Below are 22,715 nucleotides of genomic sequence, written 5' to 3'. Positions count from 1 at the left end.
GATAAATCACAACCATAACATGTTGACATGTAAAACAACTGAGTTACTTTTTTTTTTTTTAAATAAATATTTAAACATAAAAAGGGCCAAAGACCTACATTCTCAAAAAACATTGTTTTCTGGCAAAGCAATGGGTCCCAAATTAAAATTGATGGATTAAAAACTGTATTAGAATTTGATTTATCATGTGTTATTCATGAAATGCTTAACTTCTGCCTGCAAAGCTTCACACAAACTGTGCAATATCCGAAATGACAACAGAGAACTGTTATGAATAAACACTAAAGACTGGATGGAACAAGATCTTGGATTCCAGTGATGTTGATAATTGTACCTAACATAATCTGTTGAGGACCCATGAGAAAAAGACCCCTGGCCCATTACAGCTCATACACACTTGTTTAAGAAACACTGTTTAGCAATACTGAGCATACCGCACTCCTGCTGTGAGACGGAGAGAACATGAACATGGACTAATTGACCATGCTCTCCCCGTGATTCCTAAGCATGGGTTTACTCATGTGTAATGCATGCTGAATACAAATACCCTGTGGGTGGGTGTGCATGTGTTTGCCTGAAGAAGACCCAGTAGGGTTGAAACGTTGCCTTTGTATTAAATTATGGGAGCGAAATGCATTGTTGCAGACATTACATTTTTTTCACTTTAGTATTTCTCATTTGTCCTGCACCGGCCAGAAGGTGGGACGTGCACACAATTACATTTTTTTAAAAGGGTGTGCATGTGTATCCTTCTCTGTGGTTGATATATCAAAACATTTGATGTATCATATACATTTTAATATTTCATGCGTGATGTCTGATCAAAACTCAACCAGTTATAGTTAATTTTTCTGTCTCAACTAGGGCTTATGTTTAGAGGGATAGAGAGTTGCATGTTTACCCTTTTACTTTGACAAAACTTAAAACATTAATAAAAATCAAACTGAAGCTGGGAAGATTGCACCTATATATGTGTGGTGGTTAATGTAACGTCTGGAATTTAAAAGACACTCATGTGTCATGATCTGAATCTTTGTTAGCCCTGACTATAACAACAATATTTCAACACTGATGTGAGGTTTGATTTGTTCACTGAGTAAATCACACGTTATGTACACCAACCAAAGGAGAGGAACTCTGAACATAGACCCTGCCGTCTTTCTTTGCCGGCCAAGTGCACACATACACGCTGTTCTCACAACCAGGTTTAGAACTGATGACAACTTCCCTGCTGGAGTATGTAGGGCACTCAAACAGGTGCAGCAAAAAGCACAGCCTCAGGCGAAGGACTGTTGACAAATTAGCCTTTGAACCTATAAATGCAAATTGTACATTTAAAATCATTTCTATTCAAAACATCAACAAACTTGTTTTGCTTTCTTTTTTGGGGGTGAAAGACTAAACTCTCCACAATACTAACATCTGAGACCTGATCTACTGTGGTATTGCATCATCACATGTGTAACTCTGGAACGCACTATATTTTGAGTGTTTTGTTTTTAAGTCTGTTAATTAAGTATTGTACAGTAAATACACATCAAAATGCCTCTTTAAAATCTCTATTTATTAAAATATCGTAGATGATATGTAATGCAATTTCTAGCCAAACTGCAGCATTAGGCAGTTTCCCTTCAGGGTCATACACACACTTGTGGAAATAAAAAAAACAAGAAGTATCAAGTGGTAGCAACAAACATACAAAAACAAATAGCCTAAAGACTCATAATATACAGACTCAGCCAAATACACAGACACACAGCAGCAGCAGAAACAATAAACATTGATCTATCTGACTGCTGACAACACAGTTATCCCAGGGAGTTTCCCCCTTGGATCAGCAGTGCATACTGCATGCAAACGGAACCACGTGTAGACATAAATATACGGTAACATTTAGGTTTTTACAAATGTAGATAAGAAATATGGATTGAATAAGCCAAAGACTCCTTGTTATGAATCAAACGGTCAAATTAAAGCATTAAATAAAACACACAATTGTTAAATAATAATAAAGTATGATTTTTAAAGAAGCATTTAGTCCAAAGTGTTTGCTTTATACTATTCTCTTCATGTGAGAAGTATCGGGTCAAACTATACTGTGAATGAGGCCCATTTAAACCGCAAAGGAAAAACACAAAAAAAGAAAAGTGGGGCCATCGCCAAATTAGTTCTGTATCTCTGTGTAACCTCACAGTGACTTGACACAAATCAGATGGAACATGTGGGGGATTGTGGTAGTTTTGTTTTTAACTGTAAGGTGCGTTGCTGTATCCTAAGAGACAAAACATATCTACAGCCTCATGTGACATTAATGCTTAGGGTCAATAGAATGTGAAGTTGCCCAGAAATCCTGAAATTCTTGACTGTCATTCTGTCAGGTTTCTGGTATGCCAGGGGCACAGAGCGCAACACTTGCATACTCGCACACATTTTCAATACTGCTGCATCATCCATCACGTTTCAATACAATTGTCAAAAGTTTGAAATGAATTGCAATGTGACTGCCCCCTGTAGTTTATATAAGATACAAGCGATCACAGTGTGTTGGTGGAAAATGTGTTTTGAATTCACAAATTAATAAAGTCTTGCAATTCAGCATGTAAATTATAAAGGGAAACCAACAACTAATCACAAAAGAGCATTCTGGTCCGTGGTCTTACTTAGTCACACTCTCTGCCAATGAATAAAGCAACATTAACATCTTTCAAAAGAGTGACATTTGATATAGTAAAACCTATATTAAAAAGATGAAAACACAATTTTTTAAGTGGAAATAAATGGCATATGAGGTACAATTCAAACATAAAAGGCCACTTGCAGCTCGGTGGGGCGGGATTCTGCAGGTTTTTTAAATGACAACGCATAAGGAATTAAGAAAGAAACTATAAAATCAATTCAAGAAAGAAACTAAAAAATCTTTACATGTTAAAAATCTCTCACCAATAGACAAAATCCAACACTTTAGATCAAGCAAAGTCAGATTTCGTTTTTACTGAATGTGTAATATTTCTTTAAGTCACAGCTGAGCAAATGACTTGCGATCATAATCAGATTCCATGATTACCATGTAAACAAATGTTTCAGGTACTCCTGTTGAACGAATTGTCACTCTTGTGCTGACCACACTAGCCAGCATACAGTAGTCCCTATTAACATACACACAAAGACACTACATCTAAAAAAGAAAATACATGCAAAGACTTGTGTACTACTCAGTCTAAGTTAAAATTTTTCTCAGCTCTGTGAAGACACCGGCAGCCATACTGTAACTCACATTTCCTCTACTCACTGATAAGTTTGTAGTCCATTCTGTGAGAGTGCTTCATGGTTGCTAGATACAGCTGGCCACTCTGCTTCCACACAGTACAGTGCCAGAGCGAGGGACTTGTCTACTTTTGAGCGCTCTCTCTCTCTCTCTCTCTCTCTCTCTCTCTCTCTCTCTCTCTTACACACACACTCCATTTCTAGCTTACAGTATTTCCAACTTGCGCAGTATCTTGTCATGTCTATTGCTCTTTTTCACTCACCTGGCTTCTCTCCCTTTCCTTATCAGCAAACAGTCTTTGCTCTCTCTCCCGACTAGAATCACCTCTCTCTCTCTCTTTCTCTCTCTCTCTCTCTCTCTCTCTCTCTCCCACTCTTCTCTGACACCATACATAGTTCACAGCCACACGCTACAGTTAGACCAGCAAGACCACCCCTATTCACAAACATTTATATGGACAGACTGTAGAAGCAATACGGGATAACAACAGAGCCAAAAAACATTTTCCCCTCTGTCTCCCTCTCTTATCTTTTCTATTCTTAAACACAGAATTATTGGATCGGAAATGTTAAAAATTCTGTATTTTGGGAAAACAAGATTCCCTCGTCTTTAACGACTCTATTCAGTTAGTTTATTTCAGTTTAAGTGCTGCAACAAGTCTAGTCAACAAGTCTAATAACAGAAATGTAGTTGATCAGTTTGCTAATTGTTTAAGTCATTTATTAAGCAAAAATGCCACGTATTCTCTGGTTACAGCATCTCAAATGTGAGGCTTCTTTCCACTGCTTTACTACATTGAAATTTGAATGTCTTCGGGTTTTGGACTGTTGAGTCTGACAAGGCACATTGAGGACGACACTTTGCACTCTGAGAAACGGTGACATGTTATCAACTAAACACTAAATCTAAAATATAATTAACAGATTAAGCAATAACAAAAATAATTTGCTAGCGGCAGCCCTACACTGTACAGTATATATGTAGGTTGCATAAAGCATATTACCCTATATTTGTTAGTCAGTATGAAGGGAGCAGATATGATTCGCTGTATTATTTCGCTTAGAGAAGGTGTTGGCCAGTATACCTTATGAGCAGTATGTCTGATACAATGAATGTTTTCACAGAAACAGCTAGCAAGGTTGTTCAACTGTTATCTTGGTCAAAATATTATCTTTCCTTTCACCAGACCTAATGTACTGAAAAGAAAAAGTCACAATCCCATCTAACAAACGTTCAGAAGAGTATTTTTAGCAATTATGGCCATGTTAAAAATAAGTGTTCTTGAAATCCTTGAGACTTCCCTTTAGTATGATTCCCCACCACATCTGCTGTCAATGCCGGCAGGCAACACAATGTACAATGCCGACAAAGAGGAAGAGGGTGAAAGAAAAAAGAAAGAAACACCAATATTGAGCTTGAAGGATGGCAGCTGCCTACTTCCTTTTAGCGGTCACAATAAATTGCGCTATAAAGGAAGCGATGTAAAAAAGAAAAAAAATTGCTCTTTAAACACTCCTATTTATAGTTCACATAAATATGGCTTAACCCCAGTGTTCTTTAGTAGAGATTTTCTTTGTACTTAAATAACTGTGTACAGTATAATTTGACAGTAAATGGGACAACATAACAGGAGATATGTAATGCCAAAATGACACATCCACTATTTGAAGAATAACAAATACTCCACAAACCTATAGGATCACTTTATTACTAAATGACAACTGTGCTACCCTTGCTGTTGGTTGAACTCTTTTTGTTTAGTTATTTATGACCATGTTGTAACGGTTTTGTTTGGTGTTGTTAGTGGGTTTACGGTTTCTTCCATTTAGATTTCTTGCTTATACCTGTAACTTATTCATTTTATAAATGGACTATTTGTGTAATTTTGTTATTGTGATTTATTTTCGCACTGCAAATCTTTCACCTGGGAATTACCTGTTTCACAGATCAATACTGCAAATGAGAATATGATAGATAACCTAATGAATGAATGACTGAATAAGGTGTTTTGCTTTCTTCTAAGGCTGCAACTAACAATGATGATTTCATTATCGATTAATCTGTCTACTTTTTGGTTGTTTGAGCTATGAAATGTCAAACAATAATGGTTGCCACAACCTAGCAGAACCCAATGGGACGTCTTCAAATGGCAGCCATTTCTTTTACAATACTACTAGATTTTTACACAAGTAGTTGGAAGCATCACACTTTTTACAAAGACAAGCTCCACAAAACTACAACTGCTCCTAATTACTGACATATTCATCAGTGAATTTTCTCCTCTCCGCAGCACACACACACAAACACACAACTTTGACCTTACACTTGACGTACCCAGTTAACATGTTTTCTAACACCAGTATTTGTCTTTATAGGTGTCAATGGTTAACCCTCATAACAAAAGCCTGTCGTACGGACCCAGACATGTACTGACTCAATCTGTAAACATAATTCATCATCTCCAAAGCGTTCTTCCTGACCTGCTACTAAAACAAAATGACTGCTCTGCTACGAAAATACATAAGTCATTCATATACATCAGAGGAACCAGCAAAATACTTTCAGATCTTTTACATTAAATGTGGTACTTGGATGTTTAGAAAAGCATTCCACCTATCAACACTCACATTAAAAAGCTAAAAATACACAGAGGATGGCCAGGTGATTATCCTGGTAATCCTTGAGCATTTGGGCCAGAGTCACAAGTTTGTTAGGTTGTACTTCCAGTCCAGTTTTGCTATCACTCTACTGAATCTATAATCAATACCTTATTAGGTCAGAATACAACAGAAATAGGAATTATATCCGCAAAGACATGCATACGTGCATACACCAAGAAAAACAAAAACGGGGGTCTTTTCTTTCAATCCCAACCAATAAGTTTGTCAGATTTATGGGAAAACAAACTTATAATTACAAGATCCATACTATATTAATGCTATTGTTTTAAAGGTCCCATGACATGAAAATTTCACTTTATGAAGTTTTAACATTAATATGCGTTCCCTCTGCCTGCCTATGGCCCCCCAGTGGCTAGAAACGGCGATAGGTGTAAACCGAGCCATGGGTATCCTGCTCTGGCTTTAAGAAGATGAAAGCTCAGATGGGCCGATCTGGAATCAACCTCCCCTTTCTCTGCTTTGCCCGCCCCCAGAGAATTTGGCCCACCCATGTGAGAGAGACACCACGGCTTTCAAATGAGCAAAGTGGCAGTTGGTCAAGACCACATCCCCAGCCTCCACCTTAGTAGTAGTCGGTGTCATTCTTCTTTTTTGTTTGCAAGACAGGTGCATTTCCGCTTAAGGAAGAGGATGAAGGCAAAAAGAAATAAGGAAAGGTAAAGTATGGAGAGAGAGAGAGAGAGACCACAAAAGTTTTTGTATAGAGGTGACATATAGGTGACGCTCACCAAAGAGGATTAAAATAAAAAAAATCCTTTGATTTCCAGAGGACAGACAATGGCGGTGCACAAACGTTTTGAAACCCCATGTCTTTTTCAATCCCAGTCAAACAACAGATGAACAAACTCATCCCCTAGATTCTGGGTGAAAAGCTAGCACATGCTGGTAAAAACTGAAAAGACTGACCAAAACATGCATAATAGATCTCTTTATTCAACTCCCTGGTTCCAAGGCTGTACAGTCAATAAACAGGCACACATTCTATGTATGCTAAGGCAGAAAAGGGTTATATAAGCGTAGTCCATTTACACTTATTTTTGCAGGTAGGTTTTAGGTGTTTTAGGTAGGGTGACCATATTTTGATTTCCAAAAAAGAGGACACTCGGACTGGCTTAGAAACACAAATTCAGACGGGCTTCTCAGAGGTTAATGAACATGCTTTATTATACCTCAATGGTTTAAAAATAACTTATGTAATAACATAAAATATGTAACAACCTGTAACAAAATAAAAGCTCTTCTCAAATAAATAAATGAATGTGAACAAATGTTCTAAATATGACCTATTCTGTGTCAGCTTCAAAATCCAGCTTCAACTAAATATCTCTTAAAACCTTTTCAATGTAATAAGATAAGGTTTTTTGGTGTCCAGGTGAGCTTAGAGATCACCAGCACCTTTATTAGACACTGAAACATACGTGTTAGCTTTGCACATGGTGCACTCTGCCTCCTTCTTGTCCCGACCATCACATGCTTATGGTCCCATGAAAAACAGACATTTTCATGAATTTATATTTCTTGCAAAAAAGATAATTAGTTTTTCTAAAGCCACTCTTTGTTTGATTCTTTTTAAGCTTTCAGCACTGCACTCAGCAAATTAATTCAAAACTTTAAACAGCTAACAACAGTACTGTAAATGTAATTTCTTTGTTACAGGGACATAATGTCTGCTTTCTGGTACACAAAATATGAAATCATGAGAGCATAAGATCATAAGAAGATAAGATTGAAAACAGATAACTTTGTGTGTAACAATGTGACAATGGAATCCCAGTAAGTCTTCTCTAAGGTAATGCTCATGGGCACTATCTGGATGGCTTTGGTACTAGATTAGAGAGACAGAGAAAGTTAGACAGTGAGTCTATCATGCTCTGTGTGTGTGTGTGTGTGTGTGTGTGTGTGTGTGTGTGTGTGTGTGTATGAAGACCTAGTCCTGCCAAGCTTCTAAGCTGCTATGTTGCGCGTGTCTGCTCTCTATTCTGTTTCCTGTAACACCCTTAGAACAGAACGCAGTGTCAGTTGAAGATAGTGCTGTATGAGTGTGTGGTTTTTTTGCATCCAAAAACTTAAAAAATAAAGTTCTACTATTACCATGATTCAAAAGGAAAAAGTCAGAGAAAAATGCATATCTGTGTGTGTTTGTGTATGTGCGTGTGCATGCGTGCGCGCGTGTGTGTGTGTGTGTGTGTGTGTGTGTGTGTATCCTTGATCTGGCCAGAGACAGTCTGTCCCCTGGACCAAAGCCATTGGAAATTAACTTCGGGATCGGCTTACATTTATGTCACACGTACATCAGTTGTAGAAGGTGGACAGACAGTTTTACAATTGACCTTTTAATATTTTTCTCAAGGCATTTCAGGAACAAGGCTAGCTCTGCCATGTGGTTTAGTTCAATGAAAAGATGGTGTGTGTTGTGTGTGTGTGTGTGTGTGTGTGTGTGTGTGTGTGTGTGTTGTGTGTGTGTGTGTGTGTGGTGTGTGTGTGTGGTGTGTGTGGTGTAAGGTACATTCATCTTCTCCTAAGTGTCTCCTAAGCTTTTCCGAGGAGCATGTTTGAAGTGCATATGACCTCTTTTCAGATGTTAAGACGTAACCTGGTGTGTGTGCGCATCAGTGTTGCATGGACCCTGTGATGTCAGGAGGCTTTTTCTTCTTCCTGTGCATCTTACACCACTTCAACATTGTGTGTGCATGTGTGTCTAAATTGTAAAATGGAATAGAGAGAGATAGAGACCGATACAAAGAGAGGGAGAGAGAGAGAGAGGAAGAGGGAGAGGGAAAGGATAGCAAAGGAAATAAAGAGAAAAGTAAAAAGGAAAGGGCAACCACTGGGATCAACTATAGACATGCTTCTCCCAACCCAAAACCGCTGTGGTTAAGGGATCATGTGGGAAAACAGTAGAGAGGAAGAGAAAAGAGTGGAGCCGTGGACCACAGGGGAATAGCGAGAATCTTCTCAGAATCAAACAGATACAGAATCTATGACCAAAGTCCCTTCTTCACTTTATCAAATGCAATGCTCCCCTATTCATTAGCGGATTAACATTTAGTATGATTTAAACTATTGTTGGAACACACAATTTACATAAGAGACAATAAAACTGAATGCAGAACATTTAGCATTTTCTACAGTTCAACACCCACCTTTCAGCACGGCGTGGCTGCTGGGGCCCTGGGGCAAAGGGTAGGGCAGAGCGGAGCGGGCACCGAGAGCTGCTGTGGCCTCTAGTAGGGCTCCGGTCAGAAGGGAACACACCGATGTCCTCTGGCCACAAGCAAAAAACCTAGAAATAAATAACAAGTGAAAACAAGGAAGAAAAAAAACACAGTTAAGTTTGCCTGTGATTCTAATCTGAACATTAACAATTGTCTGTTCACTGTTCAGCATCTAAAACTAGCATTAAACCCTGTATATATATATATATTAGATTAGATTATACTTTATTCATCCCACAGCGGGGAAATTCCCTTATTACAGAGATATTTTCTACAATAAAAGCAAAACAAAAAAACACACAAGGAAACACACAAACCAGCAGGCAAACAACAGACAATGAGCAGAAGGTATGGCTGAATGTGGCGTCAAATAAAGGTATTGTAAAGTGCAAATATATATATATATATATATATATATATATATATAAATATTATATATATATACACACACACACACACACACACACACACACACACACACACACACACACACTATATTTATAGATCTATACTATGCAACATTACAGCTTAACTTTTGCAGTGTTACAAATGTGTAACCGGAAGATCTCTGTGACGTACAGTATGCATGCATATATACTGTGTACAGTAAGTGTTAGAAAATAATTACAAATACCAATCATCATTTCCTAAAGCACAAGGAGATGCCATCAAATTGCTCGTTTTCGTTGTTAGGCAAAGATGTTTAGTCTATTATCCTTGTTGCAAAGAGAGCATTTATTTAGTGTCATTTTCAACCCTATAGTCAATCTGTTTTCCACCTACTTGTTTTATAAAACCAGCACACATTACTGCTGCTATAGGTTACAATGTCTTCCTTTCTACCTTCAAGTTACTGTTAAATTAGCAACCTTTACTTAATTTTCCAAAAAAAAATGGATACAAACCTAGATGGATGACAACGGTGGGGGATCAGGTCCGGTCTGGCTGGGCTGGCACTGTCGGTGTGCGATGGCCAGCGAGACTCCCTGAGACACACACATCCAGGGCAAGACAGCAGGAGCTTTTTGGCGGGATAAATCAGGTTGAGTTCCTCTCTGTCCTGCACATAGTTGTTAACCTGTTGAGGAAGTCATTGACAAATGTGTCACTGACTTACAAAAGTTACATTTACATAAATAAAGGTTTCCATTTTCATAAAGAGTCCACAGGTACAGTGAAGCACAGTGGTAAGTAGTGTGTAAGGCCAATAGTGGTAAGGCCGATCACGCTTTATCAACCTTGAAGTACGCAATACCTGTAATAACTCAGATTAAAGAGTGACACAAAAGCTTTCTGGCAAAAATGTCCTCATCCGGTGCTGTTTTTCACCTTTCAGAGCGTTACACAACGTTTGAACCAGAGGTCATTGTCATCAGCTCCTCTCATTATCGGAAGCAATTTCCTCTCCGCAGAAGAGAAATCAAAGCGTGAAAAGGAAGAATTAATAAAGAGAAATACCACTGAGGGACATATCAGATAGAAAGAAAGGTGAGAAAGGGACAGAATGCATCAGAAAGATAGATACGTAAGTATATAGTGCAAGGAGAATAATGGCGAGATGGAGAAAAGGAAGGTAGGAGGCTAGAGAGAAAGAACAGACGTCACTAAAAAATTTTAACCAAGCCAACATTTTGACCTTAAAGAAAAACCTCCTCCTTCATTTCACACTCTTCTCGGAACAAAATCCATCCGCCAAAAAAAGAAACACTTATCCAAACCGATTGACTTGTACTTTGTCCTTGTGTGAACCAGCAGATGAGCTCTTTGGGCACAAATTTCGGAGAAAAGCCATTACGGCAACATTTTGTGGCACTGTAAGTGGGCGCTAATGCCTTCAGCGGGGGTGGATATTACAAAATTGGGACAAAATCGATACTGGTAACAGAGTGGGGAGATGAATGCAATACAAGTTTAATGAGAAAATACAGCGCGGGTGTAATTGTCAATAAGCCCTGCTTCATAATAGTGCAAGGAAGGAGGTGAGTAAAGGACAGCACCCCCGAGAATTATGGTGTTAATTCTTAGAGTTTAGTACATGAATCTGTGTTCAGTTGGCCCACTACTTGTCTCAGTGGAATTTGTTTCCTGCATTGGGTGTAGGCCTAACTGTTGTCAGATCTGGGACATCCCGGGGGAAAGGAGACATACCAGCCTGCACGTTTAAAGAGTGAGAGAGCCAGCATGAAGAAGGAGAGAAAGAGTGAGACACAAAAATACACACACACGGGATTCAACCACACAAACAAACAGACAAACAGACACACAGACCAAACTGTACATTCATTTCGAGTAGAGAGAATCCACACGCACGCATGCACGCACATGCACACACACCTTCTCAGTAACAAGCCATGAGCCGTATTGTATTGACCTGTATTTCTGCAACAAGCTTAAAGGATGAAACTTTCAACAACATTATGATATAAAAGATTGAACCAAATTTTTTTTCCCTTTTCCTTAACTAGAACTTTCTCTAACTCACATTTCTGGTAAAATACCTCAGCATCTGGAGTCTGTGCATGTCCACTTAACCGACAAAATTTATAGTACATTAACTGTGTATTTTTCCACACTTAATACATGGCCAAACAGCAGGCTTGGCCTCGGTTGTACATATCACTCAGGCCTCTGTTATTTACTCGGCATTTAGATGGGCAGGTTTTCAGTTAATTAGCTGGATTTTCAGTTTACCGTCACTAATAAACAAATACAACCCAAATTATTCATTTGTAGAGAAGTTTTCATGCTATATCACATGGCTTGAATATTTCAGTGCTATGTATCAAAGCAACAGAAATATCAGTGGATTGGTACGTAGCTGCAAACAGCACTGAACAACAACTAATATGGACTTTGTCTCTGCTTATGTGTCCTGCTTATGAATTTTGGCAGTAAAACACCAAATTAAGGGAACTAGCGATCACCACTGTCTATATCAAGGATCAATAGAGCAAACTGATTTTTTTTAAAGATAATTATACTGCAGTTGCGCTGGTTCAAGACTCTTAATACAATGCGGTACAATACAATTTTTTTAATTATGACTTTGTGACAATGAATGACAAGTGAGTGTTTCCCTTTGGATTGTTATTACTGTTGAACAGCAACACACAACCCACTTAGTGTATTTGATGTAGACCTCTGTGCTACGTTTTACAGAACAACAAAAAAATAAGTGACTAAAAGGAACGAGTTTTGTTACTTGTTTATAAAAGTAAAAGTCAATATCTTCTGATGTGATACATTTAATTTCTTGAAAAACATTTTAAAAAGATAAACTCCCCAATAACTTTAAATGCCACTTCTACTCTAACACACAGACCAAGAGTCTTGAAAAGGTGACCAATGGAGCTGAAAAAGCTGTTTGTGTGTCTAAGTGTGTAAGAGAGCCCAACTTCAAATGACACTGCTGGGAATGTGGTGTTGCTTTTGACAGACACAAAGCAGCTGTCCCACCCACCCACACACACACACACACACCCACACACCAACTCATCTTGAAACTCCACACACATGCACATAAAGACTGGCTTTCCTTCAAAATCACAAAAACCCAGTTGTATGTGTATATGGACACACTAAAAATCATGGTCAAAAGTATCTGCACCTACCAAAGAGACTGTTGATACTACATTAAATACAGTAAGTCCGGACCAAGGTGCGAACCAACGTTCATGTTTAATTACATTGTGTACATTTGATCCCATTCTTTTTGGTACCACATAGTGATTTTGCTAGCGCAATAAAAGAACTTTCAATGACATGCCTACGGTGTGTTGTCACCAAGTACGTGTGTTCCGTCTCCCTTTGATTGGTGAGTAGACGTGCCGTACGTGCGCCTGATGTTGGCATGTTGTCATTTTGGCACATAGTCTTTTCCGTATGAATGGAAATGAATGAACAATGAATAAGCCTAACTAAGTTTGCCTAACTTCTTGCAATTGGTCCTCAAGTCCAAAACATCCAAAAAGTGTTTTCATACTGCAAAAAAAACAAACGTGGAGGCAATAATTACATTTCAGCTCAATTACATAACTACAGGTCATCCAATACCAATATATCCATGGTGGTCTTCTTTCTAGTAAGAGCACTACTGATCTTGGCATTTAGCCAGTTAGCATAACCATAGCTATATGAGTATAAGTCAGCAGCCACACTAATAGAGCTCTGTATCTCATGTTACACTGTGTGTACAAAAAATGCTAATGGGTAAGCTCAGTGAAGGTAACTTATAATTGCTAGAGGCAGCTGCACTGAGTGAGCTCCACTTACAACAAGTTACAGTAACTTCAAAAACATTTACTGACAGTCAAAATCTGTTTTTGCTAATCACTGTTACAGTGCTGGATAGAAATTTGCATTTGTAATGAAGACTACATGCCCATATCGCAAATAGTCCGAATTTTATCTGTAAAATAAATAAATATGTTTGTTCATTTTTTAATTAAAACAAAATGTTTTGGCTCTGCAGGCTAATGTTGTTTCACAACAGTTTGTGTAAACTATGAAAACTACTCTAAACATATTTGTCTTACTTTCTCTACCTTTCAAATGCAACAGACAGCTTCCTGTTCAGCCTGTTTGGCCAGTGTAAAATCTGGTCTCAAGAGTAAAGACTCAGAGAGTTTGTCTTCCTCGAGGATGGGGATCAAACCTGTGATGCTTGAATCAAAGTGCATTCATAAATTAAAAGAGAAGAATAACAAACAGTACAGCATACTAGCTGAGTTGTTAGCTTATTAGCTATTTCTTATTCCTGACATTCAGTCCACGTCATTTACAGCTATGAATGAGTTTGCAATGAAGTCCCATTAGTGCCCCATTGGGTAATGTCTCTGCCTGGCAACAGCCATTTTGGGAAAGGATTAGCAAGGGCACTGTGGGGCACAATACAGATCTACTGAACCTTGTGCTGGAATGCACACACGTACATACACATGCTAAACTCCAGACATGCAAACACACTCTGACTCATGCCTGTGCCATTATGTATTTCATACCAGACACATACTGTATGTATCAGCATGCAGGACACTGGAGAGGCCGAAGCTCTCACCGAAATCCAACCACCCACACCTCAAACTCTTTACTTTGATGTTCCTGGCCCACCACACACACACACACACACACACACACACACACACACTGACATACTCCCACACTTACACCCTTTCTCAGTCACATACACCACACTCCTTTTCAATTACTCTGAATATTGTCCGGTCCTGCAAGGCAGAGGTCCCCTGATACAATGTACCTCAGCAGCTGTGAAATTATGCAATGAATGTGTGTGTGTGTGTGTGTGTTACACTCTCCACCCTACAATTACCATGCATGCATACATAAACACACATACATACAAGGACAAAAACCTTGATCTGGTAATAATATCATGCAATTAAACACACACGAGTACTCACATTGGATTAGACATATCATTGCAATGGTGCCCTGCCACCCCCCACATAATCTCCCACGAAGCTGACATTCAAGAAATAGAAATACATCGTTTTGACTGAATTCTACTTTTAGAAGCTTCATGGAGGGTCGAGGTTAGCTGAGGTCAGCGGGGGTTTAGTGTTAAAAGAACTCTGTTATTCTGGTCTCTGGACTCAGACCTGAGGTCAGTGGGAGTGACGTCAGCCGTAACCCTTTCCTTTACTGAGCAATTATCGGTTATTTTGGTCTGTAAAAAGTGTATATTTATAATACTAGGATTAATTTCAAAAGGAAGAAGACTCAAGGGTTCTGGCTAGGGCTGCACAATATATACGTTTTTTTATTGTCACTGCGATATCAACTGGTGCAATAACCATATCGTGAAAGGCTGCAACATATCACAATAGATGCTTAAAGACAGTATCAGCAGAAAACCTGCCCTTTAAAATGTAACAGTCATTTTTTAGTGGTGCCATTTGTGTTTAATTTAATGTTCAATTTGTTCAATAAAAGAATGTTGAAAATTATTTCCTTTTCCTGCTTCCAGAGTAAGCTACCTGATTGCTGGATAAGAGCCAAACACTATATAGTATTAAGCTGCTGCGAGCTGTAGCCTACGTTCACTTCTAAACAGTGGCAGAACATAATGTAATCTTGGAGATTATTCCTTTACAGAGCAGTGCAATGCGAGAAAATCTCAGAGCTGAAGCGGGCAGACAGCCCAGACAGTAGTTTTCATCAGATTCACCCTGGGTCGGTTTACTTAAGTCTACTGCTAATTTATTTAACACTATTAACATTATTGTCATCAAAATACCCCCGTGAATCAAATCCCCTACTTCACTGTTAACTGTTAAGCCACTAAACCTGTATGGAAATTAACACCTCTCCTGAAGTGTTCAATTTGTTAACAATCATCCAGTCCGGTTTTGGTGGTTGATTAACGCAGATAGGTGCTGATAAGCTCTCATAACGGGCCAGGTGGGTAGCACACTGCCAAGAGTCCATGACACTAATGTCTGATTACTCCACATTTTCATTGTGATATTTTGAGATTACATTCTGAATCTGCAACGTTCTCTGTCAGGTAAATATAGAAGTACAATGTCTTCCTCTGATGTAGACGTAGCCTACACTATACGTCGGTAGTAGGCTATACAGTGGAGTTGCATTTTAAGCGGTTTAGGGTCCTTCTGTAAGCCATGTTGGCGTAAAATTTGGTTTTGAAGAATTCTACAAGCAGCAATACCACAGGCCAAGCAATCAGCCCGTTCCAAACAGGCACATTGTCAACAGGCACTGTACTAGTTGAATCACATTAAGTTTGATGCCACAGTGCACATAAAGGGGGGTTCTGATTACCATAAAACAAGCTGCAGGATGTGGCATAATTTCCTAATTTTCTCATCAAATTAAATTGTCTCTCCAGCATACAACTTTTTAAACAGTAAAGATTAGCATCAAAAGATTTAAAATGATTTAAAAAAATATATATATATGTTTTAGAGCAAGACTCCTTGGAGGTTAAGTATGTTCTTTCAGCAATATGAACTCAGCTGAATCTTTCCAATGCTTCATTCTTGAAGAACTATAAATCACTAAAAGATTAAGGTCTAAGAAAGCCCCATATTCTTAAAATCCTTCATATCATATGGACTGTATGTTTGCTTTAAAGAAGCGAAAATGGAGCCGACAAAGCACTCTGAGGGAAATGAAGAAAATGTGCACTCTGCCCACCCAATGTGACAAGAGGGTTTAAATCCACTGCACCTAGTCTATTTGAAAACTCGGTGAGTAGCCAGGTATGTTCAGCAGCCCTGGTATCTCACAATCCAGACACTCTAACCTCACCCATCCTGGCCAGAGTAAGCAAAAAAACAAAAGCCATAAACCAAGCACACCCACATTGGCAAGCAGATATCCCACCTCTCAGGTCAAATGTTGTATTTGCATACTGTATGTTTCTGTGTGTGTTTTGTCTCTCTCTCTCTCTCACACACACACATGCACATATGCACTTCAAACATGCTCCTCGGAAAAGCTTAGGAGACACTTAGGAGAATGAATGTACCTTACACGCACACACACACACACACACACACACACACACACACACACACACACACACACACACACACACACACACACACACACACACACACACACACACACACACACACACACACACACACACACACACACACACACACACACACACACACACACACACAATTCTGGTTTGCATCACCAAGAAACAGACAACCTCTCTGCAATTTCTGTCTCCACAAGGTAATGTTTGTGTTCACGCAACCCAAGCCTGGACTCAGGCTCATTTGTGTGTACGAGCTCATAGGCAAAAAGAGTTGTTTGTACTTATGTGTACATTGATACAGATTCGATATGTATACATACTGTATGTGTTTTGTGTACTTGTATAGGCTGTGTACATACATATGTATTTTCAACCATTGTCAACCACCAAAAAAAAAAGATGGAAGTGGAGACAAGATAGGTGTATGCAAGACATCAACCCGCACAGCGAGTATTGGACTGATGGCTAAATCCATTCAAATGGATTCGTAAGAAATGCTGAATGAAGGATTGTTCTCCGCAAACCATCACCTTATCGTGGTGGACAGGTTTGTGTGTCCCTATGAAGCTGAGGGCTGTGTTGTCTGGAAGTTGGTGTTTCTGGTAGGGTCTCCCATGATAAAGTGGTCTCAGGTGAGGAGCCAGACAAAGAATTGTTCATAAACCCCTATGAGTCACAGAGGAAGAGGTGAAGTTACCATGCCTGGAGGAAGCCCGAGGACCCGGTCTGGATCCAGGCCCAGATGGAGGGCTCATCAGCGAGCGCCTGGTGGCCAGGTTTGCAACGGAGCCCGGCTGGGCACAGCCTGAAAAAGCAACGTGCAACTTCAATGCGCACATGGGCAATGACACATGCAGAGGCGTGATTGGGAGGAACGGCCTCCCAGATCTGAATCCAAGTGGTTGTTCGTTGTCGGACTTGGATTGTCTATAACAAACCCCATGTTCAAGCATAGGCCGAAGGTCTATGATAGATTTTAAAATTGTTTCATCTGATCTTAGGCCGTATGTTTTGGAAACTTGGGTGAAGAAAGGGGCATAGCTGTCAACTGATCACTATCTGGTGGTGAGTTGGGTCAGGGGAAGACTCTGGACAGACCTGGTAAGCCCAAACAGGTAGTACGGGTAAATTAGTAATGTCTGGAGGAGGCCCTTGTCCGACAGAGAAAAGGTTGAGCTTTTTGCGCATCCCTGTGGAGGCTGGGGGCATTGAACAGAGTGGACAAGGTTCAAAGTTTCCATTGCAGAAGCTGGGGCGGGGAGCTGTGGTCTTAGGTGCCTCAAAGGGTGGTAACCCACAAACATCATGGTGGACACCGGTGGTCAGGGAAGCCGACTGAAGAAGTAATCTTTCCGGGATACGTTATCCTGGAGGACTCTAGAGGCAGTTGCAGGGTACCGAAGGGAAATGATCTTCATAGTTCAACTAAAGAGAAATATACACAGTGTGAAAACTGAACAATAAGATGCTATTGGTAACAGAAGGCAGAAGAGTTTGTTGTTTTACAGAGTAAGCCTTGAGAGAAAACCCCTCTTGTTTGACTCACATCTTAGATCAGGTCCTCTGTGGCTCAGTGGGTGGATTATGATGCTGACATTTCTAGAGGTTAGACTCATGCAATACAGCACTGTGAATGTAATGTGGGTGATGTAAGTGTGTGGGTGTTTGGGAACCCCCAAAAGTTTTTAGAAAAGGCTTTTTCCCTGGGATTCCCAATCGCTGGAAGACTACCAGAAAGCCATTTGTTTTGGCAGTTAGGCTACATGAAAAAGTAGGCTAAATTAATTCAAATAGGAAAAAGCATTTAACTAATTAAGTAAAGTAAGAAAATAAAAAGTAAATAGAACTAGAAATTATTGATTATTGAAGAGAGTAGATCTTAAAGGGTATACATTGTTTTTTAATAGGGCTGTCAAATGATTAAAAAAAAATCTTAATTGCGGTTAATCACATGAATTTCTATAGTTAATCACGATTAATCGCATGTTTTATCACATGATTAAAATTCTATTTTTTTGCATTTCAAAACTGTTTTTAAGTACATATGAACAATGGAAAGCAATTCTTACCAGTGTGTCTTGATTGGGAATCAAATGAATGCAAAGAAAGTTACTTTATGAACTTGAATTTAAGATTTGTATTTGTTTATTATTTATGTATGTATTGTAACCAAAAGCAACATGCAAATCTCTCATTATTGCACAATTCCTCCAAGTACCTAACTAAAAACTAAAATTCCTATCCTTACAGCACAGCACTTAACGGAGATGTAACACTAACACTTTGCTTATACAAACAATGCACAGGTCGTCAACTAGCACTCTTCAATATAGTGCTATGCTTGAGCCCACTAGCATCAACCCTTGTCATGTTATCCGTACTATGCTTAGCTCCTAGGCGGTAGCTCAAGCTTGATGTGCTTCGGTGATGTTTTAGTTTGGCTTTACACAATGTGCATATGGCTTTCGACTTGTCTACTGCACCGTCCGGGAGTTTTGGAAAATAAAAAGTGCCAGAATTGGGTTGCGGCTGTCTTTCTCCATCATGCCTGCAGCAGTAGGATGTGTTACGAGAAAGCATGGCAGCTTGATGATAAGTACAGGTGTGGAAAAAGGTTGAAATATTAAAGTGTTAAGTGTAAAATAAATTAATAAATGGCGGCATGCGCTTAATGCAATTAAAAACATTTAACGTGGTATGCTCGTTGATTCTGTTTGCCCTATTTTTAAATTTACATTCAAATCTTTTTTTCATTTGAATTATTAATTTTAGATCATAATACCACTTATGAATTGCTGGCTCCAAGGTTTAGGCCCTTTTTTCCTTATGTTTTTCAAAATAGATCCTTAAATTATCATGCTAAAATTAAGAGTAAAAAATTGCTAAAAAAGCAAAGATGGACAAGGTTTGAGAAAGGTTGTCGAAACAGGATGACTACTTCAACAGAGAGCAGGAGGAAAATTAAGAAGAGAGCAAAAGATGGAGTGGTGGAGGAGGTGAAAATAAAGGATGAGGGAGAGTAGGAAAAAGCATATGAAAAAGAGAACAGCGCAGCAGGAAAGACAAAAAGGATGTGAAAAGAGAAAACCACAGGGGACTGCAGCAGAGGAAATGGAGAGGGAGCCCAAGGGTGACTTGAATCATAATCCCAAATTGAATTTCACAAAGAGCCATTTCACCAAAGATCCAAGAGCTGGGCCCACCTCCCGAGCAGTGCCTCACACCTTTTACAAGCTTATTTGACATATTTGTGTGTACTTTATTTGTGTGTGTGTCACACAGAAGTCGAGAGTAGTGGGAAAACGGCATGCAATGTAGAATCTCAAATGCAGATGTTAACAAACAGCAAAAGCAGCATAACAAAAATGAAAACGAGAAAACAAATATACAGATTATCATCCAGTGGCTGCATTTGCTGATCATCGACCCCTTTTAGTGCCGGCGAGGGAAAGCAGCTGACAAAGTGCAACAGAAAAATCACATATACAGGAAAGGACTAACTAATCGAATTTGTACAGAGTGAAAAGAAAGTAGAAAGGGAATGACAAGCTGTGCTTGGGCACACTTGTAAAATATCAGGTCACTATTTCAGCAGAAAATGTTACTGTGTGCTTTGTAGAACACTTGAGAAGATTAGATATTAATATTAGATAGAGCTTAGGTGTCATCATTTCTTTTTATTACTGTTGTATTATTACAACAGAAAGAGTCACTGTGGGTTATTCCTGATGAGCTTAAGTGAGGTTAAAGGGAGCTTCTGTCTTTATTCAGCATTGGTCTTATGTTCATAGTTTTGGTAATCAGTTAGCATGCTCACCAGCTGCACCACAGCAAATTAGAAAAGAAGAAAATAAACAGATTTAGATAAGTAACAAAATGTGACTCTTGTATTGGCCTTTATATAGTCAAACTTTAGGTACACTAAAATAACTCTGTTACAGTCATCCATTTAATGGCCAACCTACTTCTGGTTCATAATTCATCATAAACACAATGTGAAGAGTGCAGCAATAAACGCAACATTTAGAGCGTCCCATAAGGGCTATTTAAGAAGATGTTAGTCTTCTTACAGCTATGATGTGCAGCCCAGCCAACGCAATGGAAAAATTAGGGAGAATAGGAGGTCATCTACGTATTTACGCAGTCTCACGGAGGCACTAATGACTTTATTTGTGATTATAAGAACGAAAAAGCATTGAGGTACTGATTGGTTGAATCCTTGTCTCTGAAATCTCAGCAATGCAGTGAGTGAGTAATATGATATTATAACTGATTGGACTGATGGAGATAACCCAAAATATTATTTCAGCTCTAAGAGAGAAAGGCAAGTTTCAGAGGGAGAAAGAAACAGAATTGAGAAGCCATCAGAGGAACAGAAAAGAAATATGACAGGAGTTGAAGAGAGAGACTGGGAGAGAGAAAAAAGGGGTCATCTTGAGGGCCAAAACAACCTGGAACCCATTACCCAGAGCACTCAGTGGGACCCTTCCACACCCCCACTTCCCCACTTACAGTTCTCATGATGTCATACTACAGCAAGCCGCTACACACTCCAACATGAACACACACAGTCCTGGTCAAACAGCCAGAGATAAGCCTGATTAATGTTTTTCAGTTCTTAACGTCCTAGAAAAAGCAGTATCTTGGTTCTACATGCAGAAATAAGCAGTCGATAAGATTTAAAAGTAATTGTTGCGTGAATGTTTTTGCTTGAATGTTCTGATGAGTTACAATTCAAAAGATGGCATTAGCAACTATTATACTAACTTGTGCTGTATTGTGTTATAATACATGTTAGTGCTAATAATCTTAAAGTTCGCCAATCTTTACTGACTGCTGTGTTAAACGTCTCACCTACTCCATGGCTTTACCTCGATCGACCTTCCAGTATTGCTGCATTTTCAAAATCATGCACATTTAATATCCTCTGATTAACTAGGACACAACAAAACCCTAGATCTTTGTAAGGCATTTGTGCACAACTTACTTCGCTGTTATATATGTCCATACACATTTTCTCAAGTTATCCTTTAGCAGATAAGTTCATACGTATTTTGATAACACTACACTATCGAGCGCTTAACCCTGTGTCCAACTTTGAACAGCGTAATGAACTCAAATCCTGTTGCTGTAACACTAATCAGAGTAAAAATGTAAACCTTAAAACGTAGTTCCTTATAGCCACAAAACACAATGAATGAAAAGACTCCTCAGTCAAAGTACAGCAACAACTCGTAGTAAACAGTTTACTTACTGTAGCACAGAGTAATTGATGATCGAAGAGAAAGGAAGAAAAACGTCCAAGCTCCAATCCCTCTTAGTCTGTGTACGATTATTAAAGTGAAAGAGCAGGCTTGAGCGAAAGAGAGCACAAAAGAGAGAGAGTGAGAAACAGAGGAAGCGAGGGAGTGAGAGATCTCTACATCTATATCAGCCTGAGGAGAGATAAAAAAAGAAAGAGACGGAGAGGGGAAAGATGGGAAGGAAAGAGACAGGAGAGAGAGAGAAGAGTAAGGGGAAAAGATAGAGACTCAGAGGGTACCCCCATATTAGGTTATGAGGCAACTGGCCCATCACAACCCAGCAGTAAAAAGGGAGATTTTATCAGTGAGTACACTATAAACAAGACAGAGGAGACACTGGTATACAAGATTTCAATCAATCCTTCTCTACGAGCCTGTTCAATGTGTAAACATTGTTCGACAAAATTCAAATAATTACTCTGTGTTTTGATCAGGAGCCAACAAACAGAACTAAAAATTGGCCGTTGAAACCCCTTATTTAAAGCCAACGTCAGTCACTTAATCCAAATGTCCACCAAAGACAATCAATTATGAAAGTGTTAAGTCAATAAATGTAAGAAAGAGTTCAAAGCAATATTTATATCAAGAGATAGTGCTCTATTAATTTTAGTAATATGATGAGGTAACTTGTGCTTCAGAAATCAGGAAATGGTGCATTCCCTTCCCCCCCAGTTACCTAATTAAACTGTTACTGTAGCCTACTACAGTACTTTATACTAA

General features: G+C 39.1%; 1 protein-coding gene across 9 annotated transcripts in view; it reads right to left on the bottom strand.

Moving 5' to 3' along the window:
* plce1 (phospholipase C, epsilon 1) overlaps window positions 1-22,715 on the bottom strand; it is an 84,499-nt gene that overhangs the window by 35,858 nt on the left and 25,926 nt on the right. For all 9 annotated transcript variants that reach the window (XM_032502386.1, XM_032502379.1, XM_032502382.1 and 6 more), the window contains 2 exons: window positions 10,067-10,239; window positions 9,090-9,229 (listed from right to left, as the gene is read on the bottom strand). In XM_032502386.1, coding sequence (XP_032358277.1) covers window positions 9,090-9,229; window positions 10,067-10,239 — 313 coding nt within the window. The remainder of the gene's footprint in view (window positions 1-9,089; window positions 9,230-10,066; window positions 10,240-22,715) is intronic.

The sequence above is a fragment of the Etheostoma spectabile genome, chromosome 21 (genome assembly GCF_008692095.1).
Source record: "Etheostoma spectabile isolate EspeVRDwgs_2016 chromosome 21, UIUC_Espe_1.0, whole genome shotgun sequence".
Taxonomy (NCBI): Eukaryota; Metazoa; Chordata; class Actinopteri; order Perciformes; family Percidae; genus Etheostoma; species Etheostoma spectabile.
The sequence above is the reverse complement of the archived record's forward strand: the minus strand, read 5'-3'. Positions and strand labels throughout refer to the sequence as shown.